The sequence below is a fragment of the Marmota monax genome, unplaced genomic scaffold (genome assembly GCF_021218885.2).
Source record: "Marmota monax isolate L192 unplaced genomic scaffold, Marmota_monax_Labrador192_F-V1.1 WCK01_AAM20220418_F8-fsc00106, whole genome shotgun sequence".
Taxonomy (NCBI): Eukaryota; Metazoa; Chordata; class Mammalia; order Rodentia; family Sciuridae; genus Marmota; species Marmota monax.
In genome coordinates, this window is record NW_026695218.1 from 8814859 (window position 1) to 8840197 (window position 25339).

Sequence of the window (25339 nt, forward strand, 5' to 3'; positions counted from 1 at the left end):
CCAAACCCCCATGGCCTGGATTTTGGCTGAACTGCATCTGGCCCCCTCCTGGCACTCTTCCCCAGACCTCTCCATGGGTTCAGCCCCAAGCCAAGAGGTGAGGATTGTTCTTGGAATACGTTGTCAGGCCCAGGTCTGTCCCTCAGTCCACCATACATCCCTCCCCATCCATCAGCCTTCTTGACTTGTACTTTGGCCCAGCACCACCAGCCTAAGGATGGACACTAGATAGATAGAAAACACAGTCCCTGCTCTCTTGAAGTCTGCAGACAATGACAAATCAGAACAGTTGGCTCTTGTTCCGTGTCAACTCTGAATTCTCCTCCTCTTGGTCTTTGCTGGTCTTCCTTCCCCCTAGAACCGCCAGTCTCAAGGAAGTGATAGGCACTATGGCGGCTCGCCTTGGCCTGCACTCCTTCCAGCCCCTCTTTCCACCTGTGCTCATCCACAGATATGCCCAGGCCTCTCCAATCCCCTTCTCCCCTCCCTTGGCCTCTGTCCTCTTACGATTGACTCTCCTCAACTCCTGGCTGAGCACCAGGCCCACGGCCCCCAGCACATGCAGACAGCCTCCCTCCTCACCTCCAGAACAGAACCTGCCACCCACCCCTGTACGCTGCTCTTCTCCCTGCTTCCCAGTTCCCCAGCCACCAAAGTCACTGCTTGGTGTTTCATCTCCCCAAATCCAAGAAGCCACCAAGGCCTTGTAGCCCAGGTCCTGCAATTGCCCCTCGAAGGTCGTCCCCTTCCCATGGCCTCATCATCCTCCTAGGGCCCCAGCAGAGCTCCACTTCCCTTGTCCCCCCACTGGACAGGGGCCCCTCGAGTGCCTGCGACACCTCCCAGTGCTCCCTGGCGGCTCTGCTCTGAGCCCCAAGCCTCTCCCTCTGCCACCCTGAAGCTTCAGAGTGAGAGGCTCGTGGGGCCCTCACCCTCCTTTACCACACCAACCTCCTGAGGATGGGGCAGCTCCCTGTTCACTTTGAGTTTCTGGCTTCTAGCAAGAAGTTTCTAGCACCAGCTCTTGTGTGTGCTGAGTCAAAAGGCATCCAACGTGGACCAGTGCTGAGCTCTGTCCTTCTCAGCCCTTTCCTGTCTGTCTGTCTGTCTCTCCCCCTCCCTCTCTCTTTCTCTGTTTCCTCCCACATCAGACTGGTGCTTCCCAGGACTGTTGTGACCTCCTCTTCTCAGCATGTAGGACAGGACCACAAGCCTAACTTTGCAGGACACAGAGAGGACAAAAGGCCCTAAAATTCACTGGGCATAGTAGTGTGCGTGTGTGTGTGTGTGTATGTGCGCACATGCACACACGCACGCACACATACGCAGACACACTGCCAGTGGACAAGTCTGCAGACACCCAGGGCAGGGCAGGGGCCATGCACACGGCTTAGGGCAGGCCTCCACTTACCAGTCGGTCAGCGATCCTGAGCAGCTGGTTCTGAGTCTCCACTCTGTGGCTAATGTCCTCCCAGTAGGATGACAGCACCACCACAGGCTTCACGTTGCCCCAGGGTAAGTAGTAGTAGTGGCACCCTGGAGGCCAGAGGAGGTTGAGTACTGGGCAGAAGCCAAGGGCAGGTGGCACACAGCTCTGCAGAGCTCAGACCCCCGGACACTCAGAGCTGCAACTGGCATCATTGGGAAGGGGACCAAGGGTGGGAGGGAGACAGGTGCCTGTTCCCCCTTCCCTCCTAAGAACCCCCTTGGACACACATGGTGTGATCTGTGTTCCCCAACATCCAAACCAGCTGCCTGAGCTGTGGTTCCCTGGGGCTCCTTAGCATATCAAACAGAGGGGTGGTTAGCACAGCCCTGCAGGGAAATCCCAGCCCACATCTCCCAAGTCTCCAAGCCAAGCTCAGCAGACTCCGACTGATGTATAATGATCTGGTTGGGTCAGGATCAGTGAACCACAGCTGCTCCAGGAGTCGGGCTGTGGGCTCTGACAGCGGGGCCCCACCTGCAGGGGCACCGCGGGAGGCAGCACAGGCAGCAGAGCTGGGGTCACCCCAAACAGTCTGCCAGGGCCGGTGCCTGGAGCCTCCCGCAGCCTTGCACAGGAGGCAGGACTCGGGGTGCGGCCCCTGCTCTATGATCCGGGTCTCATCCAGGAGCCAAATCTCGGGCCTCACCATCAAAGACCGCCCGGCTGTACTGGGTGGTGGAGGCCAGCGGCAGGCAGGTGGTGTCGAACTTGTTCCCATAGTTCCCAATGCTGACCTCAAACTGGATGGCGTCGTCCACGTCCTGCAGCATGGAAGCCGAGTAGAAGGCGGCAAAGAGGGAGTACTTGCGCCTCCGGAGGTACTTCTGAGGGCAGAGAGCGGGCAGGAGGGTCACGATGAAGACACCCAAGGTAGAGGAGGGTCACGTGTCTGGCAGGCCCTGGCCATGACCAGCACCCGGAGACTCCTGGCTGGACTGATGACGGGCAAATCAGTCCAACTCAGAAACAGCATCCAGATTTGGTTACTGACTGAACAAATGCATGCCAGCTCTGTGTGTTTGGCCACATTTCCCCAATAAGATCTGCTCCCCCAAGGTCATGCTGCTCCTTAATCCGAACCAGCAGCAACGGCATCACCACGTCAGCCGAGCAAGGGCTCCCGCGGTGCCCCTTGGGGGCAGCCTGGAACCTCCCCCGCCACTCAGTGAGCTGAACGCTCTCAACCACCAGGTCACTGCCCAGAGCTCCTGCCCCTCGCCACTCAGGGTCCCCACCACGCCAGCCAGCTCTGCGGCACTCTTGGCCACAGGCTTGGGAGCAGTGAATCTCACTGTCCTCTCTGGGAACAGGGCTGAGGACATGGTAGGCACTCAGTCACATGTGACTTGAACCAACGTGACTCTTTGATTCCCTTCATGGCAGAGCGAAGAAGGATTAAACTGCTATAAGGTTTTAGGAGAATGTTGAGAGCAAGTGCTTCTTGCATGCATACATTGATTCACTTGTCCCCACAATCTTGTCATTATTATGCCCACCTTACAGAGAGGAAAACTGATACAGCTGGTAAGTGGTACAGCCAGGACTCATGGGCCAGTTCTACCATTGGTTGCTCTGATATATCTGAGCCTCAGTTTCCTCCTCTATAAAATGGAGGCAATAACAACCGAGCCCTCACGGGGTTCTGGGAAGACTTGAGGACATCAGAAGGATCGCTAGCACGATATCTGACACATGGTCATTGTTTAGTTGACTTCAAAGCTATGTCTACATCATTATCATAGAACATCATCTCATTTTGCATTGAGCTCTGGGCTTTCCATATATTTTCATTTATCTTCTTTAAGCTGCTGAACATTCCTCCCAGGGCGCAGGGTAGGTGTTGAATTTTTCCCAGTTGACACCTGAGATGCTGAGACCCAGAGAGGTGAAGGCCCGATGAGCATGAGGCAGAACTGAGTCCTCCCTCTGCCATGACACCCAGTTGGTCACCTTGCCCTGTCTGTCCCCAGCAGGGACCCGCCCTTCTCCCAGAGTGCCCCTCACCTCCACCCGGAGAATGTCGTCTGCGGCGAGGTCCTCCACCTTCTGCTCACTGTGCTGCTCTACCAGCTTGGTCTCCAGGGACACCAGAAGCCGGCCTCGGTAGGCCACACCTTCCCCCTGTGAGGGGAGGTCAGGTCACAAAAATGAGGGGTCAAGGGGGAGGGAGGAAGGGAAGGAAAGGGGGACAATCTAGCACCCAGTTCATCTCCTAGGAGATTCCTGAGCCAACCCATGACAGCAGGTGAGGATGTCATGGCCCAGAGAGTTCAGGGACTGTGCCAAGTCACTGAGCAGATTGGTTGTACCAGCCTCCAATCAACCCCAGGGAGTGTGGCCTGAGTGTCTAAGGGACCGGGACAGTGAAAAGATCAGAGCGCTCCTGAGGCACAGGCAGAGGGGGACACGCAGGAAGAAGGAGCCAGGACCGGGCCAGACAGAAGGAGAATTCTCTGAAGGGATGCCTGCTGACCCTGGAGTCTAGGCTGGGCCTAGCTGCTGCAGGCCAGGCTGGAAGACCCCCACAGGCCAGCCTGGGCACCCGAGGGGCCTGGGGACCTGGTGCTCCAGCAGCTCACCTTGCCAATGTTGAGCTCTGCATATGGGTCCGGGAAGCCTGTGAACTCCCTGGGGCTCCCATAGAGGTTCACGTAGCAGGGCCCGAAGGTGGGGAGGAAGCCCAGATTGTCATCCACTGGAAGACAGAAGCAGGGATCAGAGGCGCCGGCCCCGTGGGGCTTTCTAGGGCTCAACCCAGCCACCTTCAGACCTGAGCCCATCCCTGGCCCTCAGTTTCCTCACATGCACCAGATGCAGCCACTATAAATACATAAACAATAATAGCACTAGACCTAACTGTCACGGGAGGCACAAAGGAGGTCCCAGAGTCTCAGGACCAGAGAAGCCGTCTCTCAGGGTCCTGTGAAAGGCCCCACTAGAGGTCTCTCCTCCATAGTGTAGCCCCCAGACACAAGCCCCTGTGTCCTGATGGCCTTGATTCATCCCAGGATCCCCTCCCCACCACACACACATGATGCAATGAACAATTTTTAAGTGGAGCAGGTCAGAGGAGCCTTAGGGAGAGAATAAACAATGAGGGGAAGTCTGTCCTCCACATCATCCCCATCCTTTTCTGGAGGCTTTTATTAATGTCACTTTCTGGTCCATAGCTCCATTTCTCAGGCTGGGACTCTGAAAACCCTGCAAGCCCTCTGTCCCTTTCAGAGAAAGGGGGGAAGAGGACATTCCCAGAATGCCAAAGGTGGGCAGCAGGGCTAGGACCATCTGGGATGACCCTGTCCACACAAGGATGGGCCAAGAAAAGACAATAAAAATGGCCTTAGCAAAAGAGCACCTGGAGCCGACCTAAGGTGTGCACTGTAAGACCCTGGGGGTGAGGGAGGGCAGTGACAGGCAGGAGCCAGGCCCACCCCTCAGCCAGGAGCACCCTCCACACCCTCCCTCTCCAGACCCCAGCACACACAGGGCTCTGGCTCTGAGAACCAAAGTAGGAGGTCTTGCAAAATGAAGCTCACATGAACATGACTAGTCATTTGTGCTGATGGTCTTGATCATGATCTACCTGTGAGCTCCATTTCTAGAGTTTTTCACTCCCTCTGGCTTCCTCCCAGTCCCTGAGACACTTTGCACTCCACCTGGACCACTGAAGCCCCATGCCTGCCCTAACCCCTCACTGCCAGCCCCAGCCCCAGCCCCGCAGTAGTAGGAAGGGGTCTGGGAGGGTAGGAAGAAATTGCTTTTAAGACATTCCAAGCAATTTACATGTTCAACCCGAGGTGAGAGGTAACCACCTGTGGTAAGCTCCAGACCCCCAACCCCATCTCATGCAAATCAGAGAATTCCCCGGTCTCCAACACCCTCACCCCTCCAGCAAAAAGACACCCAAGACCCCAAGCCCTTGTGGTCCCCTAGGTGACAGCAACATACGGTCTGTGGCTCGCGGAGGCTTGACCACACCTGCAGGCTCCTCTGAAGCATAAAGAAATGGAAAAGGGGTTAGGATGGGCACGGCTGGGTGAAGGAATGGTTACATGAACGGGCACGTGGATGGACAGATGGCAGACAGGTGGAAAGACAGCTCCTAAGTGGGAAAGAGACGTGGCCCCAGGCTCCAGCCGAGCCCAGCCATGAGTTTGTCACAGACTAAGCCATCACCAGCCCCACCCCAGCCAGACATAGCCCCTAGGACCACAGTGAGCCCTCGGAAAAGTGGACCCAAAACATGATTAATATGTTCAGCATGATTCAATGTATTCAAGAAATAATATTTTTACTTTAATAATAAAATATGCTTTTCTATATTATAGCCAGATGAGTGAGAAATACCTACTACCGACATAAAGAAAGCGCAAGGGAAACATGAAGGGATCAGAGTGAGGCCACAAGGCACACCCAGGACTCCAAACCCAACAGGCAGGTTGACACTAGGGACCAGCGGCTGAGCAGTGGTGTTTTAAGGCACAACATCTCCACCTAGTGGTCACTTCCAGTATTGCCACTGAAGATAAGAGTTGCGTTTTCACAACAGGGGAGCCTGGGGATCTGGCTTCTGGCACCTTCTGCTTCCAAGAAAGCATGGTGACAGATGCTGTTCACTAGCTGAAGGCTCTGCACACTTTGGTGTGCCCATAAATATTGGTAACTGATTCTAGAAATAGAAGCAAGGAGGGAAATGCTTTGGCTCTCGGTATCCATCACTCATTTCTGGGCAGGTATGAGATACCCCAGGGGAATGAGCAGCCTCAGTCTTCTTCCACCACTGACTCTCCTTAATTTCTGCCCTTTCCTATACTCTGATATTCCTTTTCTTTTCTTCTTATTTTTTCCCCTTCTCCAATCAGCAAAACTGTACCTACGAGTCTGAGGTCATGACCAAGCCTAGAGACATGTTAGTGAACTTGGGGATGATTTTCAGGCATTGCTCACCTTTACCAATTACTCTTCTCCAAAAAAAAAAAAAAACCTGTTGCTATTTTCCTATAGATTCAAGGGTTAAGCAAAATGTTGTAAATAAGCAGACAGAGAAAGAAAGGAGAGGAGAGGAATGTGGATGCCCAGAAGAGAGGACAGGGCTAACCAAGTGAGGCCAGAGGCACAGGGAGGGTGAGTCCAGTCCCTCCATGGCCAGGTCTCAGCTTCAAATGCCCGCTGGAAGAAAATCCAAGTTCATGGTCCTTTGAATATCCACAGGAATCAGCTTTCATTAGTGAGAGAGCCAGGCCTCTGGCCACAGGGGAGCAAGGTGACCTCGGCAAGATGACCTCCTCAGGCACAGCTATGGTCCAAGAAGAATAGTGGCCAGGGACCCCCGGAAGGAAACAGACTTCCACTTTAAGCTAGTTGCAAATTATTATGAACAGATCCAGCCTATTATCTCAGGCTGATGAGGCCAAGGTCATATTTCCAATCCCCGGGTGCTTCTTGCAGAGGTAAACTTGGTTTCCCACCCACAAACTGGCTTGCAAACTGGTTCCCAGCCAGACACAGATATCCCCCAAATTCTACAAGCCACCTGACCTACACATGCCTCTGGTGGCCAGGAGGACTAAGCACTCCTTTTCATTCATCCATTTGTTCATTCAGCGAGGCTAATCAGGCACCATGCTAGACACTGGGAGTATGTAACAAGACATAGCCCTGCTGACATCTGAGGCCAGTGATTCCTAACTTGAGGGCAGGTCACAGGTCTCTGGGTGCTACAACTCATCCCAGGTTTTCTCCCCTGTGTCTGCAGACAGCTCATAAAGTCAAGGGCAGGGTGGCCGGAGAGCCCGCCCAAGACAAAGCTTCTATTTAGTCCTCTCATCATCCTTGTGCCAAAACACAAGTGTTTTGGTGTGTTTTCTCTGATCCCAGGGAACTAGGACCTGGAAGTCCCATAGCACAGATGAATACTCCCAGTTTTGTGGCCTGAGCAGCAAAGCCCAACTCCCTCACCTGGGGGAAACTGAAAAAGACAGAGCATCCCTCCCTGCCCAGTGAACCACAAGCCCTACAAGCCACAGCCCTGCAGACAGTCCCCAGGGACACACATGTACCCTGGAGAAGTCGAGGCCATTACCTGCAGCTGGCCTGCCAGTTCCCTCTGCCTCTCGGCACACCTCCAAGCCCATGGCATTTGGCTGCCTGACACTCGCCTGAGCCAGGCAAGAGGAGAAACCAAAAACTGCTGGGAAACCGACATCATCTACGTTCCAAAGACAAGAAGAAACTAACTTGGGGTTTCTTAGCCATGGAAAAAACTGTAGGATTCGAGTGCTATTTATACAGCATGATTCTCACGTGTGTAAAGTTATCAAGAACTCCATGTAGGTTTCACAGGTCTCACGTGACTGTGACCTTTTGAAAGAACTGCCGCGTCTAAGGAAAGCACTCCCTTTGAAAAAAAAAAAAAAAAACAAGATTTTTCCTTGGTGCACAGGGTCCAAGGAATACTTTGGTGTGCCCAGGCAAACTCATGGCAGAAGTACTTAAGAGGTTAGTGTTCGGTCCTGTCCTCACTGGGAATAAAAACAGGAATACAAAAACAAAAACTCCTAACTGAACAGAATCATCTGGGGAAACATGAAGTGGGGGAATGCGGAGAAGAAGTTTTTAGAGTTCAGTTTGGTTTGGGTTTTGAAAGCTGTAAGGAAATCAAGTGTGGTGAATCACCCAGATGTGCTAGAACCCCGTGAGGAGGAGAGAAATAGTACAAAAGAACTAAAGAGAAAGTGGGAAGGGCATGTTCTTTTTTTTTAGTATTTATTTTTTAGCTTTAGGTGGACACAATATCTTTCTTTTATTTGTATGTGGTGCTGAGGATCGAACCCAGTGCCTCACGCATGCCAGGCGAGCGCGCTACCACTTGAGCCACATCCCCAGCCCGTGGGAAGGCCATGTTCTGAGGGGGTTGGGGGACAAGCAAAGAAGCTGAACAGGAAACCAGGCACGTGCTAAGTTTCAGGACTTCGGAGAAGCTCAGGCCTCAGAAAGAGAGCCACCTCCAGGAAGGGACATCCTAGAAACTGAGCAGTCCCAAGAATAGCCTAGTTCAACCAATCAGTTTAACTCTTTTATTGTCACATAGATCAAGCTATTTAACTATATATTTAAAACCCAGTTGGCTGGTTGCAAAAAAGATTCTCCTTTATTTCCAGAATAATCTGGGAGGAGATGGTCCTGCTCTTGGAAACCTCCCTGAAGCACCCTGGGTTGCCTGTGACTGGAGCGCCATCTAGTGGCCACATAAACACCTTTCTTGCCTTCCCATTAAAACAGTCGAGATGTCAAGTTTTTCGAGTTCTTTATGTATTCTGAATATTAATCCCTTGTCTAAGGAGCAGGTGGCAAAGATCTACTCCCATTCTGTAGGCTCTCTCTTCACATCTTAATATTTCCCTTTGCTGTGCAGAAGCTTTTTAATTTGATGCCATCCCACTTATTGATTCTTGGTTTTATTTCTTGGACTTTAGGAATTTTGTTAAGGAATTCGGGGCCTGTGCCAAGTGTAAGCCTATTGTGTTTTCTTCTAGCATGCAGAGTTTATGATGTAATTCTTAGGTCTTTGAGTTGATTTGTGCAGGTTAAGAGACAAGGATCAAGTTTTACTATTCTACTAATGGATATTAGTTTTCTCAGCACCATTTGTTTAAAAGGCTATCTTTTCTCCAAAATATGTTTTTACCACTTTTTTTTTTTAGTATCAGTGACTGTATCTTTCTGGATGGGTCTCATGTCTTCTATTCTATTCCATTGGACTTCACATCTGTTTTGGTGCCGAGACCATGCTGTTTTTGTTACTATCGCTCTGCAGTATAATTTGAGGTCCCAGATTATGGTGCCTCCAGCTTCACTTCTTGCTCAGGATTGCTTTGGCTATTCAGGGTCTCTCATTCTCCAGATGAATTTTGGAACTGTTTTTTTCTAGTTCTGTCGTTGGTATTTTGATGAGGATTGAATTGGATCTGTATAATGCTTTTGGTAGAACTCAAAAAAAAAAAAATTTAACAGCAAAAAGCAAATAACCTAATTAATGAACTGGCAAAAGAACTAAAGAGATACTTCTCAAATAAAAAACACAAATGGCCAACACATATATTAGAGGATGTTCAACATCTGTAGCAATCAGGGAAATACAAATCAAAAGTACACTAAGATTTCATTTCACTCCAGTCAGAATGGCAATTATCAATAATACAAATAATAATCCATGCCAGTGAGGATGAAGGGGGAAAGGTGCACTGGTACATTGTTCATGAGACTGAAAATTAGTACAACCACTCTGGAAAGCAGTTTGGAGATTCCTCCATTGACGAGGAATAGAACTACCACATGACCCAGCAATCCCACTCCTTGGTATTTATCCAGAAGATCTAAAATCAGCATACTACAGGGACACAGCCACATCAATGTTTAGAGCAGAACAATTCACAATAGCTAAGCTATGGAACCAAAGTAGGTACCCATCGATACATGAATGGACTAAGGATATGTGAGATACACACACATACACACACAAATGGAGTTTACTCAGCCAGAAAGAAGAATGATATTATGTCATTTGCTGGTAAACGGATGGGACTTGAGAGCATCAGGCTAAGTGAAATGAGCCAGAATCAGAAAGTCAAGGGTCAAATGTTTTCTCTCCTATGTGGAAGCTAGACCAAAATAGGAGGGGAAAAGGAGGGAGGGAATCCCAAGAAAACAGAGGAGAGATCAGCGGAGTAGAGAAAAGAAACTGAGGGGGGGAGAGGGGGGGACAGGAAAGGGGAGAGACCATGAAATGAATCTGATGAGAATGTTCTATGTACGTATATCTATCTATCTATGATGCATTAACTTTTAATAAATTATAAGTAACGAGAAGAAAGACCAGTAGAGTAGAGGAAAAGGGCACAGGAGGTGAGAAAGAGAGGGGAAGAGGAATTACCTGGGACAGAATTGGAGCAAATTATAGCCCATACTTATATAATTATGTCAAAATGAACCCCCAATATATGTACAACTATAATGCATTAATTTTTTTAAAAAGTCCCAATGACACACACAAAAAAAGATGAAGGCCAACATCTCCATCAGAAATGAGGACTGATCCACTCCAGCAGGTGGATGCTGTCAGCCTCATGGAGCAGCAGCTGTTGGAAAATAGTCAGAAAAATCATGTTGGCCTCCACCAGGATCTGTCCCAGGATTCAGAGAGGGACAGTAGCCGTCATAAAACCAGAGAACAACCTCCTCCCATTCCAAGAGTTGTGACCTGGGAGGAAGCCAGAACACCCCTGCACCACCCCATGATGCAGTGTCCCCGCCTCAGGTCCTTCAGCCTGCAAATGCCAGACAGCCCTTTGTAGGAGCCTGATGAAGGGGACCTCCTCCTGCAACAGGCAGTTCTCCCAGTCAGGAGGGGAGCAGCTGGGGCAGGAGTCCTTAGCAGCTCCTTCTAGAAGGTTGTTTTTATGAATTCCACCAATGCAAAGTATCAAGGGTGAACTCAGAAAGGCAGAGAGTAGCTAGACGTTGAAGCTGAGCGAGGGTAGCTGGGAGTTTGTTGTATAATTCTCTAGGATGTGTTTGAAATTTCCTATATTTAAAAGGTTTGTCTGAAAACTGTTTCAAAGAACCTGGAAGAAGGGATTGGAGAAGGCACTGACTTCAAGGGTACTGGTTACAGTCTTCCAGGAACTAAGCACATTAGCCTGTTCTGCTGCTAAGAATCCGTGCAGACGGACAGACAGACCTGTGCCCTGTCTGGACAAGGACCCCCTCGTTGAGCTGATCGTGCTAGAGAGTGAATAAAGCAGGAGGGGAATGACAGAGTCCCACCACCACGGGGAAACAGCACCTGTAAGATTCAGGAGAGCCTCCATCTGAATGTTTTGGGAAGTGGTTTGGGATCCTCAACAGTGAACAAGAGGTACCCTTCGTGGACACAGCAAAACTTATGGGAGAGGACAGACAGCAGTAAAGAAGAAAAGGAAAAATATATAAAGACAGAGGGAAGAGAAAGTTTGTCAAGAAAGAGTGTATAATAAATAGTTCCTTTTAAGGCCACATGGGAAGCCGAGAAAGCAGAATTGATGCAGAAAAGTACATTAGATGAGTGATGTGAAAAGTCAAGCATAATGATAGTCAGTGTGACTTTAGGGTTTATTCTATACCAGGTACAGTAAGAACTTTACCATTGTAATCTCACTGAATCCTTCCGACAACCTTAGGTTGGAATTTGTAAGAGCCTTGTTTTACAGAGAGGAAACTGGAGCGAGTCCCTCAGCTACAAAGAGGCAGAGCCAGCCTAAGGTGACCCCAAGCTGGCTAGCTGCAGAGTGGCAGCTCCCTCCTGCCCCACCCTGCCCTCAGCAGCCCCGGAAATGATGCTAGAATTAAAAAATAATATATCCCTCAACTCATATTTAAGAATTTACATGTCTCAGGAAAAATAAATAATGAAACCAGTCCTGCACCTAGATGGATCTAAGTACCGTAAGTGACCCATGAGACATTCCAGTACATGAAGGACCAAGTTGACACAGTGGTCCCATAAGATTGTATGGCTGATGACCCCATGGCCTTCTTGGTGGGTGTAAGTACACTCTGTGATGTTAGGACAATTAAATCAACAAGCAAAGCACTTGTCAGAGGTCACCCCAATCATGAAGCATGGTGTGACTGTTATTTTCTAAACTATGAGAAAGAGATAAATTCCTACAAAAAAAAACATCTCCTCTGGGGGGGGAAAAAAATATGTATACCACCTACACAGGAATGAAATCACACTGGTCTCAGAAAATACACTGAAACAAATTCAGAATGGAGCACTCAAGTATAAAGACTTAAAATTAAAAGCAGTTCAATATAACCTTGGTTTGGTGAAGACCTTTTAAGCACGATATATAAGGCAGAAACAAGACTTCAACTATTTAACTCATTAAAGACAAATGGAAGAAATTAGAAAGTTTAAAAAGGAAACAGTGAAATCAGTCTAAAGAGTTAAACAGGATAAAATTGACAAAAGCTGATAAAGTTTAAAAAAAAAAACTAGTAAGACTCATCAAGAAAAAACTCCAACACAATAGAAATGAGAAAAAGGAAAATACCACAGGTAGAAAGAATTGTTTACATTATAAAAGGTTGCTCTGCACAAGAGTATGTGAATGGATTTAAAGTAATGATGTTTTCCTAGAAAAAGGTAAACTATCAAAATTGACTAGAGTAAAAGCAACAAACTAAAAATAACAATAATCACAAGAGAAATTGAAAAGCTTAAAAGAGCTATTACTACACCCACTCAAAAAGGGCACCCAGCCCATATGGTTTTATGGGTGAATTATTTCAAACCCTCAAAAGTCTATATTCTTATGTTATATAAACTGTTCCAGATGTTAGAGAAGACTTTAAAATCTTTCCAATTAATTTTACAGAGCCAGCATAACCCAGATACCAAAACCAAAGAAGTAATACACAGACATACCAAATGAAGATAATAGAAAATCGAGAAACTGGCCCAAGAACACATTTAGGAATTTAGTAGGTGATAAAGATAGCATTTAACACTGTAGAGAAAAATTATTTTAAATATAGTTTTGGTATATCACCAAAAAAAATTTTGAAAAAAAAATTAGAGTCCTGCCTTATTCATTAAGGAAAAGATTAACAGATTTGGCTTTAGAAAAATTTAAATTACTGTAGGTCAAGAACTATTAGTTGGTAAAATAAAGCTGACCAGAATTACTTGCCACATATATGACAGGGGGAATAAACATCCGTATACATATAGAACTCTTACAAAACAATGAGAAAAAGACAGCGTACCATCATAAATATGGACCAAAAATATGCATTTTTAGCAGAATAGCCATAAAGTATATAAATATATATCACATATAAATTTTAGTCTTTTTAAATTTACACTGGTCCATTTCACCAGCTATCAGTGAAATGAACATTAAGGCAACAATCGGATACTATTTTCAGCCAATAAATTAACAAAGATCTTTATGACATTATTATTTTACCTTGCATTCATGTGGATGCAACAGAAAAAGCTTATGGGAGTAACTGGATTATAGATTAGTCCAGATTTTTTAAAGGACAATGTGGATACAGACAAAAAACCTTAAAAATGTTAAAATCCTCTGATGCAGCAATTCCACTACTAGATAGTCATCCAAAAGAAAACTCATGAACTGCACAGATATTCAGCCACAAAAATAGTCATTGAAAGCCAGTTGTTCATAATGTAGAAAAATTAGAAAACAGTTAAATATTCAACATTTACTAGTGTGTGTAAATTACGGCACATTCACACAATGAAATGTTTGTTCACTTAAAACTGTTGTAGAAAAGCATTTAATCACATGAAAATACATCTACATTGTATTGTCAAGTGACAAAAGGCAATTTTCAAAACAATTTAACTTTTAATATATACGTTTATATTCCTTTATGGATGTACACACACACACACACACACACACAGATAAACACAGAAAGGTCCCAGAATACTAATAGTTCTTGCCTGCGGTAGAAGATTTATTTACCACATATATATGACAGGGGGGTAATTAACATGCAATTTCACACAAAGGTCTTATATACTTTTTTTCAGGTTATCTTTTTATTTAAAATTTTATAAAATAACAATAGGTTACTTTTCAATAGACTAATACAAGCCATTACAAAATAGAAACTGCTATGCACAGTCATCTACCAAGAGATTACCCTCATTGTACCGCTCAGTGATACATTCTACCATTCAACTGTGGAGCATCCTAAGTGTCTCCAGGGCTTCTCTCTCACTGGCCAGAGCCCTACACCATGGAAAATGGACAACAAAGACCTTATAATCCTCCCTTTTCTGCAAACTCTCCAACTCAGAGGTGAGATGGAAAGAGCCTGCGGGGTCAGAGAACTCAACACAGGTGGAACTTACCTTCTATCTCTCCTCCAGGGGCAGAGATTTTCGACATACTCAGGTAGGTGGTGGCCACGATATCATTGTGAGTAAGGCGATCCCTAGAACAAGGGGACAGAGAGAACCTGAGCACAGGAGGAGGATATAGACCACTGTCTACCCTGGAAGGACTCGGCCGGTGTTACACATATGGGGAGTCCCAGTCTTCACACCAGGTATGTTGGTGAGGCCTGGTAATCCCAAGGAAGAAGAGATTGGACAGAAAGCTCACCCCAGCTGCCCCTAGAGGGAACGAGTCTGTCTTGCCAACCATTGGTATCTCATCAGCCAACCAGCTCAGCCAGCAGCCTGGAACCCTCAGGTTGACAGGGAGGAGGCGGGAGGCAGGGAGGGTAAGCCATCAGGAGGCTGCTCAAGAGCAAGATTCCCAGACAGACCTGAGACTTCAGCAGCTAAAGAAATACCAAGTTCAAGGAGAAAACCAGGTGACCAGGAAAAGCTAACTCCAAGGCCACCATCTTGAATTAGCCAGTGCCAATGCATGATTCCCTTTTGTGTGTGACTTTACATGTGACCAAGCACTTTTGAAGAAACAAGTACTTTCATTTGCATCTCTGTTGTATAACCAGGACCCAGGCTTGGAGCTGTGCAGGTACTGCCCCAGGGTCAGCCCGACAAGGAGGAACAGAGCCAGGCCTGGTGTCCTGATTCCTGTCTGGTGCTCCTGCTGTGGCTCACATGGCTCCTTGGCAAGGAAGGAGCCAGTCCTGCTTCCCACGCAGCGTAGAGGACTGTGGGTAGGAGAGTGACTGATCTCCCCATTAGCCAGCAACCTCCTGGGCAGACTCTCCTGAACCCTATGCCCACCTCCCTTGATAACAATAAAAATAACAGCTAACATTTAAGCCTTACTCAGCCACTACTAAGCCAAGCTCGGTACTAAACCCATCATGTGATCTAGCTCACTTATAACATCTGCCCCATTGGGTAGGTACTACAATTAGCCTCGACTTCAAGCTAAGGATACTGAGGTTGAAAAAGTTAATTCATTTCCAAAGATGGCCAATATTTGATTTGGGACCTGACATTCCTGACATGGAAACCAAGCTGGTTGTAGCCACTTGCTGCTTCCTTGGCAAGTTGGACTTGAGGCTCTAAACCTAGTAGTTTTGATCCCCCAGAGAACTTTTGGCTAAGTTTTGGAGTGAGAAGCGGGTGCTTACCAGCACCTACAGGGTAAAGCCAGGAATGTTCCTAGTCAGCCTAAGCAGACTGCACAACCTCCATCCATCGTGAAGGACTATCAGCCCCAAAGATCAATCTGCTGAGGTTGAGAAACACTGGGCTGAGCAAGACCTATGTATGACCTTCAGGAAGTTTCTCTGGTGCACCTTCAATCCCTCTTCTACTCAAGGTCCAGGACCCCCTCTTTCCTTGCTAGGTGAAGTTTGGCCATGGGTGGCATCTGGAGAGGGTACATCCCAGCTCCATCACAAAAGACACCTGAGCCTTCTTTTTAAATCCCCATGAGATAGTGATTTCTGCTGATCCCTTTCTTCCTCTTCATATTTCTCAGGAAGGTGATTCAACTCTGATTTTAAAGTTTTTCCATCAGGACAAAGGGGCTGCATGAGGAAGAGTGACCTGTCAGCACAAATCTGCATCACTGTTCTGGTGAGTGACATGAGCAAGAACTGGAAAAGGAGAATTTCCTTGAGATTATCGATACAGATACCTGACAGCGGATGGCATCCTTGAACTGCTTTCCCGCCCAGCCCTAGAAAATACCAGCTCATGAAAAAGAATTGGATTTCTGACCTCTGAATTGGATTTTCTGAATCAGGCGAGGAAGGAAGGAGAATGGGAGGAGAGAGGTTGTTTTTATGGTGGTGGGGAGTGGCTTTGGGGACATTTTTTTTTTTAATGAAAAAAAAGGAATTTTTAAAGAATTGAAAGGAAGATTAAGTTTCAGAGAAAAGGCCATATGGACTGTATCATATTTCCAGGATTCAGGTAATTACAAAAGTTTATCTGTTTTCTGGGAAGAAAGCACTTTTCGGGACAGGAACATGTAACAGAGGAATGCTTTCTGGCCAAGAGTTGGGGTTTGGGGCTTGGGGTTGCTTTTGGAAAATACAGCGAGTCTGAAAATAGACTCACAATAAAAATGCCACTTCAACCCAAACCAGAGACGCAACCACCAGATTCGGTAATGTGTTTGGATTGTACAGTATGCTGATGCCTCTGACACGGCTCCGATGGAGTCAGGCCAGCACATCCACGGCACAGGGCACAACCGCATCCACACGCGAGCACATGCACACACGGGCCCAGGCACGCACCGCCAGCCGCCCCGGGCAGCACAACACACACGTCGCCAGCTGAAATGCAGGGATCGCTCTGGGGATGTAAAGTGGGTCTCTCCAAACCGCTTCCCCACGGCACATACCCGCGGTCACAGCCCGGGGGCCTCTCCCTCGTCCCCCCCACCACCTCCACCACCCTGCTGCTCCCTTCCCTCTAATTCTCACAAGCTGTTTTCTTTAGGCCTGGGGAACTGGCACACACTTTAATGGCTCTGTGGCCTGGGGGTTTTTCCCTGGTCTCTCATTATCCTGCTGGTTGGGGGTGTCATGGGCCTGGGACCAAAGAAGAGCATGCCAGGGAACCACACGGCCAAGACTTTTGGGGGCAGAGAAAGGACAGCTCTCTTTTTGGAAAGCCTGGTATCCTAAAGATTGCATAGGTGGACCCTGAACGTCCCCCTCAAGCGTGAGAGGGATCGTCTTGACATTGCAGGAGGCAATGTGGCCTAGTGGTTAAGGATGCAGGCTTGAGTTCACCTCTGACCTCTACTACGTTCCCGCTGTCCCCTCAAGCAAGTCACTCCGTCTTTCCCAATCTATTCCCTGCCGCGTGAAGTAGAACCCCATCACTGAGTCAAGGGTCAGAGGAAATAATGCACATAAAGTGCTTGCTAGGTGCTCAATGAGTGTTAGATACTAAGATTTTTCTAAGATGCCCGTGAGCTCTTGTCCTCACCTGCTCCACACCTGCAGTGCTGTCTCTGCTCAGGCCACTGGCCCAATTCCCTATCCTGGAAACTGTCCTGTGCCACCCCATTGGTGGACAATAGCCCATGCTCCCAGAAGCTCTGCTCTCTCGGTTTCCAGGCCTCAGTATATGACCTTCTGCTCCCTGGAACGCTGTCACCATGGACATATGAAACCCTCTATCCCACCAGGTCATGGATGCCCCACCTCCCCCAGGGAGCCTCCCAGCCCTCAGGTCCCCAGAGGTGGAGCCCCCTCAGCCTCCCTGGCTGTGCCCTCTTTATCTGCTACCAGGACAGACATGGCGGGCAAGCAGTGAGCCAGCGTCCCCAAACCACCAGCCCTGCACCCCCTCACTCTGCACAGACCACATTTCACTCAAATCAGGCTGAATGAAACCCAGGGCCTCCGTGGCCCTCAGGGCAGCCCCCTCTAGAACCCCCGCTTGGAGCTCACCAGTCCACTACACGGATCTTCATTTTTTCACACATGGAGGGAAACTGAGGAGGGAAAAAGAGGCGTGTTGAGAGTAGTCCTTTGAAGACAGTGACATCCCCTCCTCCACACAGAAGTCCAAGATGCCGCAGGAGGCTGGAGAGGACTGGGGCCTGGACCTCCTCAAGTCCCAGGCCCCAGGGCCTCCTGGGGAGGGTCAGTGGGTGGCAGATCGAGGCTCACCATGGCGGGCAGCGTGATGTGCTGGTTCCACTGGGGATTGGCCGTCTTCTCCAGGATCTTGCTGCAGAGCTGGGAGGAAACAGAGGACAGGGGCACTGAGCTCCATGGGACTCTGGGATCCCTCAGGGACCGCCCCAGCCAGCAGCCACTTTCCACCACGCTGACTGCCCTTAGGACTGGGCTTAAGACTCTGGGGTCTTGGGGCCAAGTGCAGTGAGCTCAGACTTAGGAAATCTTTGCAAAGACAAAGTTCAGCAGGAGGTCAGACCCAGAGCTAGGAGTTGGGTGAGCTCCCTGAATGGCACAGCCCTTCCACCCTGAACTCATACCTCTGGCTGGAAATTCTCCTTTTGTACCTCTCATTATGGATATGATCCTAAATGTGGGGTCCCTGAATCCCAGAGGCCTCCATAGTCCAAGGCACCCCTCCTCCCTCTGCCCATCAGACCAGATGACTCTCCACTTTGGAAGGTAGTGGAGATCAGAGGTGGGGGAGGGACAGGAAGGGGGCCATGGCCCTGCACCTGCATCTGAAAGTGAAACAAAATTCAGTGAAGATCTAAACCCTATAAGTCACCGTCTGTCTCGGACCAGCCCTGCCCTAAAGACAAGGCTTGTCCCAAACAAGAATCCTAACAGGAACAGAAAAAGATCTAAGCCTGTAGCTCACATGCCAACCCTCTCCTTGTAGTCCATGGGGAGCACCAGGCCCTTTGTCCAGCCCCAGGCTGCAGCCACACACAGACACAGCAGGTAAAGACTCAGTTTCAAATAAGTAGATCCTGGTGGGTTTGCATGTTCTGCACATAAAAGTAACCGGCAGGCCTTTTCAGAGCATTTCCTAGAGACCATGTAGCGTGCTAAGCACTGCATTTTATGTGCATTATCTCATTTAATGAGCATCTGAGTTAGATCAGGGACTTCAGATCCCCAGAGTGAGGGCTTTTTCTCCATCCCTCATCCACCCAGTGCCAACCCCTGCCCCACCTTCCTCCCCGCTGTAAAAAGAGCTCAAGCAAAGGCTGCGTGGGGCTGGGGGAAGGGATGGGTGCCAGAATTTGGGCCTTGTGTTAGCAAAGAGAGGGAGGAAGAGGGAAAGATGAGAGAGCAGCTGTGGAACAGTGGGCAAGAAATGAAACAGTTCACAGGAATGGAGACACCACAGGCAGCGAAGCATTAAAAGATGTTCATAGTTTAGCTATTGTGAATTGAGCTGCTATAAATGTTGATGTGACTACATCACTGTGGTGTGCTCATTGTAAGTCCTTTGGGAATAAACCGAGGAGTGGGGTAGCTGGGTCAAATGGTGGTTCCATTCCAAGTTTTCTGAGGAACCTCCACACTGCTTTCCATAATGGTTGCACCAATCTGCAGTCCCACCAGCAATGTATGAGTGTGCCTTTTCCCCACATCCTCACCAACATTTATTGTTGCTTATATTCTTGATAATTGCCATTCTGACTGGGGTGAGATGAAATCTTAGAGTAGTTTTGATTTGCATTTCTCTGATTGCTAGAGATGGCGAACATTTTTTCATTTATGTGTTGATCGATTGTATGTCCTCTTCTGAGAAGTGTCTGTTCAGTTCCTTGGCCCATTTATTGATTGAGTGATTTGTTTTTCTGGTGTTAAGTTTTTTGAGTTCTTTCTGTATCCTGGAGATTAGTGCTCTGTCTGAGGTGCAGGAGGTAAAGATTTTCTGCCATTCTGTAGGCTCTCTCTTTACGTTATTGATTATTTCCTTTGCTGAGAAGAAGCTTTTTAGTTGGAATCCATCCCATTTATTGATTCTTGATTTTACTATGGAACCAACCTAGGTGCCCTTCAATAGATGAATGGATTAAAAAGTTGTGGGGTGTGTGTGTGTGTGTGTGTGTGTGTGTGGAATATTACTCAACCTTAAAGAAGAATGAAATTATGGCATTTGCAAGTAAATGAAGGGAGCTGGAGAATATGTGCCAATAATAAGCCAATCCCAAAAAAACAAAAGCTGAATGTTTTCTCTGTTATGCAGATGTGGATTCACAATGCGGGGAGGGGCTAGGGAATAATAGAGTTACTTCAGATTAGGTAGAAGGGAGTGAAGGGAGGGGAGGGGGTATGGGGGTAGGAAGGATAGTAGAAAGAATCAGACATTATTACCCTCTATACATACATAACTATACGACTGGTGGGATTCTACATCATGTACAATCAGAAGAATGAGAAATGATACTCCATTTTATATATATATATATATATATATATATATATATATATATCAATTCATTATATATATCAATCTATTGTAATGTATAACAAATTAAAACAAGTATAAAAATCTTTAAAAAGATGTTCGACCTCATTCATCATAGAAGAACCACAAATAAAACCAATGAGATGAAATTTCTCATCATCAGATTATAAAACTCTCTATAATCTGACAACCCACTGTTGGGAAACTGCACGCTCACATTTTGCTGGTAGGAAAATGAAATAGCTTGATACTTCTAGGAGGCAATTGGCCACTACCTATCAAAATTACAAGTACATATTTTCTTTGACCTGTCAATTCTACCTCTAGACATTTATCCCACAGAAGTGCTTGTACATGGGAAGAATGACCTACATGTGAGGTTATTCAACACAGAATGGCTTGGACTAGCAAGGATTCTGAACAACCCAGGTATCCAAGAGAGGACAGGTTAAATAAATTATGGTCCATTCACCCAATAGAGTACTATGCAGTTCTAAAAAAGAATGAGGACCACTCTATGCACAGACATGAAATAATGTCCAAGCTATATATTATTAAGTAGAAAAAGCAAGCTGCAGAGCCATGAGTCTAATGTGCAGCCATTTATATTAGAAGGGTAAAAGATAAAAACTATAGTCATGTTTACTTCCATATGCATAATGAAGCCAAATAATATAAAACAAACTAGCTACAAAGGTTTCCTTTGCAAGGAGGAAATGAGTAGCGTTGAATGGGTACAGAGAGACAGGGAAATGATAGGTAGGTACAGAAGAGATGGAATGTTCCTACGTAGAGGTATTACCTAATTCAGTTTTTTAAAAGAAAGGACTCTCAAAATACCATAGCTGACAGCCCTGTCTGCCCTGCGCTTCTTGCACTCAGGGCATTCAGCCTCACCCTGGGGAGGCCAGAGCCTCTTCCACAGCAAACACTTCAACCCTTGGAGGCTCCCACTGAAAGAGCCACTGGGATGTGGGCCTGAGGGAATGAACAAAGGCCAGTCCACATACCTCTGCCCTTCTGCACCAGACATCACTACAGCACTGGGCTCGGGAACCAATTTAAAGTGAAATCACACACACACACACACACACACACACAAAGGCATAAAACATGCCAAAAAAAAATGAAGTAGTACTAAACAGACCCAAAAAAAGGGCCACATCTACAAGATGAAAGATGGAGGCAAAGCCGGCGGGACCTCAGCAGCCAATATCCAGCTGGGGGAGGAGGAGGAGGAGGAGGAGGAGAGGAGAGGGGGAGAGAAAATCAACAGGAAAACATACCAGAAAGAAACACAGGCAGACCCTAGGTGAACTATGGTTATCTCTGGGATGGTGAGGGCCACAGAAATAAAATATGGGTTGGGTATGGGTTTTGCTTCATTTTCCTGTTCTCTGATTTTTTTTCAACTCTTCTTTTTACAAGTAATGGGTTATATTTTTTTTATTCATAAAAAAATTTCTGAACCTCCACCCCTTCCCTACAAGTACCTCCCCTTGCCTTTTCCCATATATGATGTACACACACACACACACACACACACACACACCATCCCCCTGAGTAACTTGGTCAAATCCGAACGGTTCACATCTTGGGTAATAGTGCCACCTTGTGCCCATAAGCAGTACTGCAAAGATGTCCAGGAGGGGCTTGATAGACCCAGAGGAGAAAACCCTAGCACTCTTCAGATTAGGATGCAATGAGATCATCAGACAGACAGATGAAGAGAGCATGGAGAGTCCATGAGGAGATGATTGAGAGCAGAGAGAAGAGGCCACAAGGGCCAAGGATCACAGAGGAGGCTGACCAGACTGATGCTATCAAGGGGGAGATTTCAGGGGCCCCTTCCTTATAAACTCATTCTTCAACTCCCACCACCCCTTTGAGAAGGACCATGGGCTGCAGCTTCTTGCTTAAGCCCAGCTGCCCTGGGCTTCGTACAATCCTGGGCCTCAGCCAGGCCCCGCCCCTGATCACCTCCCCTGGCCATCTGCACCTTGCCAGAAAAACTCCCAGGGTCAAAAGGCCCCAGGAGCTGGGTAAGGTGGTGCACACCTGTAATCCCAGTGGCCTGAGAAGCTGAGGCAGGAGGATCACGAGTTCAAAGCCAGCCTCAGCAATTTAGTGAGGCCCCAAGCAACTCAGCAAGACCTGTCTCTAAATAAAATATTTTTTTTAAAGGAGCTGGGGATGTGGCTCAGTGGTGGAACACCCCTGGGTTCAATCCCTGATACCAAGAGCAAGAAAGGGCCAGGGGAGATGAAGGGGGGCTGGAAAAGACCCGGGAGCAGCAGGAGCTCCTGAGATTTGGCTCCAAGGAAAGCAGGCCATTAAAATTGGTCTTGGGTGTCACACCATGGAAGCACCCTATCATGGGGGAACATGGAATAAAGACAATTTTCCCAGTTGGCATGACCTTCTCCATCTGTCAGTGGAAAACACTGATCCTAGTCCTTGGAGCAAAAGCTACCTAGCCATAGCTTCCTGTATCCTCCCTGCAGAGCGGAGCAGAGAGAGTCCATGAGGAGATGATTGAGAGCAAAGAGAAGAGGCCACAAGGGCATCCTGTCCTGGCCCTTCCTGAGGTTAGGTTCAGGGTGTCAGATGCAGACCCCTAACCAAAACCAAAACCTGCACCAGAGAAAGATCTGCCAGCAGCATTTGAAGGAGCTTAAAGCCTGAGTCACGGGACCCAAGACGTTCTCACTGAGACCCTTCGTTAGGCTCTGGGGATGGAAGAACCAATGGAAGGGCTCGCAATAGCCAATTTCAGGATAACGTGTGCGTCAAGCCAACAATGACGGATTCCAACACGTTGAATTTATAAAATTAATGTGGTCCCTTGTAATAGTCAAAGGGGCAAGAGGATCAAAGCTTTTCTCCACAGAGAAATGCCAACTAATAAAGAGAGATGGAATGATAATGAAAATCATCATTCTGCAACCCCAAGGAAATGATTTACTCAGGAATGAATACAATCAGAAATAGGATACCTTCACAGAGCCCAGGCTATGGTCTACATAGTGCTGGAATTACACAGGAAGACACAGACTTTTAAAAGGGGGAGATCCATAGGCACCCCCTTAATGGAGCGTTCAAGGTGTCATCACCCATGACACTGATGCCTGACATCACTGCTTCCTGACATGTTGCAACATGACGTTCAGAGCATCACATGTGACGAATTCTTGACAACATACATAATCTGAATCTAATGGAGTCTGCAGACCTAACTTTCAGTTTATAGAAAGTACAGGAGCCAGCAGAGGAAATTAAGCCACACCTGCAAGAAACAGAGAAATCCAGAACTTGGACAAGTGGCCAGGGTCTCCAAAGGGTCAATATCATGGTGAGGAAAAATGGCAGCAGGGGAACACTGTCGTGTGGTCCTGGGAAGAGGTGGCAGTGGCTCTGGGGATGTAGGGAAAGGCTGGGTCCTTTGAGGTCAACTCTTGAGGTCAAGAGTTAGAGATGACATGTTTACTGTAGATAGAGAAGAGGGAGGAGTCCAGGCAGGCCCACAGTACAAGTTCTGCCTTGGGTGGTGATACCCGGTTAAGATGGGGGCTCCTGGACATGGGGCAGCTGGTGGCAAAGAAAATGAGTCCTGAGTCAAAGCTGTTCAGAAACAGAGATGAAGGTGAAGGAGGAATCAGAGCTAAAGAGACCTGTGAGAGTCCCCCCTGCCTTGGCAATGGCTGAAGCCCAGGAGCAGCCCAGGCTACTAGAGAGAGCCCTTAGGGTGGACACAGACACTGGGAGGCACCTGCCTGTGTGTAGAGAAGGGCAGGGGCAGAAATTGACAGGGACAGGTGTAACTGCCTTAGCCCTGGGCAGTAAAGAATCCCTAGGGTGCCCACCAGAGTGGTCTTTCCCTGCCCGACTCCTGCCACAACTGTTAAGAATAATCATGTTTTGAATCCCAGGCCTTACAAGGGCTAAGTGAGCACTTTACCACTAAGCTACATCCCTGTACCCCTTTTTATTTATTTTATTTCGAGACAGGGTCTCACTAAGTTGCCCAGGTTGGCCTTGAACTTGTGATCCTCCCGCCTCAGCCTCCTGGGTGTGTACCACACCTGGCTCATCCCACATTTTTCTTTAAAAAGCTTTCCCTATCTATATGCCTTCACATCTGCTTTCCACACAATTGCTTAATTTTCCACCAGTGTATTCAGGGTCCATCTGTCCTCTCTGGGTCTATATCCACACCTCGGTGTCTGGCTGGACACCCTGGGCAGACCTGTCCACATTCTTGTGGGCAGCAGGCCCAGAGAGCCAGACCTGGGCATGCATCCCAGGATCAGTGCCCACCATGCACACCCCTCCACTGCACCTCACCTTGAACTGTTCTCTCTGACACTTGTTCGAAGGATGCTCAGCCCTCTCCCTCCCCCAGGAGCCCTCCCCCTCCCTCATTCCTTACCATTTTCCCTGCAAAGCTGACTTCCACAAAGGGGTCCACCAAGTTCTTCTTGTTACTGTCAAAGCCAAAGATCTGCTTCACGTTGTCCATCACAGCATCATCCACTGGGCAGAAGGACAAGCCAGTCACCACCTGCTATCCCCCGTGCCAAACCCCAACTCTGCTCCATCCATCTCCAGGCAGCCCCGGCTAGACCTGAGTGAGACACTATGGCCCCATCCTCTGGGGCTCAGCCAAGGCGCTCCCAGGAGGGAGGACTGCTGCAGAGCCACAGCCCCTGAGAGCCCTGGGCTGCTTCCTTCCTCAGCCCCAGACACCTTGTCCACTGTCCCCTCAGCATTAAGAGGTTTCAAAGCAGGTCTCCAGGCTGGGGGTGTAGCTCAATGGTAGGGTGTGAAGCCTTGGGTTCAAATCCCCAGTGCCAAAAAAAAAAAAAAACTTAAAAAAGAAGTTTGCAGAGCAGGTCTCCAAGTAACTGTTTGATTGATTCAAGATCTACATCACCAAGGATAGTAAGCAATCTAAAAAAGGACTGAAAGTT

General features: G+C 47.9%; 1 protein-coding gene across 17 annotated transcripts in view; it reads right to left on the reverse strand.

Moving 5' to 3' along the window:
- Positions 1-25339, reverse strand: part of Dysf (dysferlin) — a 207386-nt gene that overhangs the window by 116535 nt on the left and 65512 nt on the right. For 9 of the 17 annotated variants that reach the window (XM_046432411.2, XM_046432404.2, XM_046432402.2 and 6 more), the window contains 9 exons: positions 24799-24902; positions 18134-18202; positions 17912-17955; positions 14421-14503; positions 5438-5479; positions 4069-4184; positions 3494-3610; positions 2136-2313; positions 1412-1536 (listed from right to left, as the gene is read on the reverse strand). In XM_046432411.2, the coding sequence (XP_046288367.1) occupies positions 1412-1536; positions 2136-2313; positions 3494-3610; positions 4069-4184; positions 5438-5479; positions 14421-14503; positions 17912-17955; positions 18134-18202; positions 24799-24902 (878 nt within the window). The remainder of the gene's footprint in view (positions 1-1411; positions 1537-2135; positions 2314-3493; positions 3611-4068; positions 4185-5437; positions 5480-14420; positions 14504-17911; positions 17956-18133; positions 18203-24798; positions 24903-25339) is intronic. The other 8 variants (XM_046432413.2, XM_046432409.2, XM_046432407.2 and 5 more) reach the window with 1 other exon arrangement.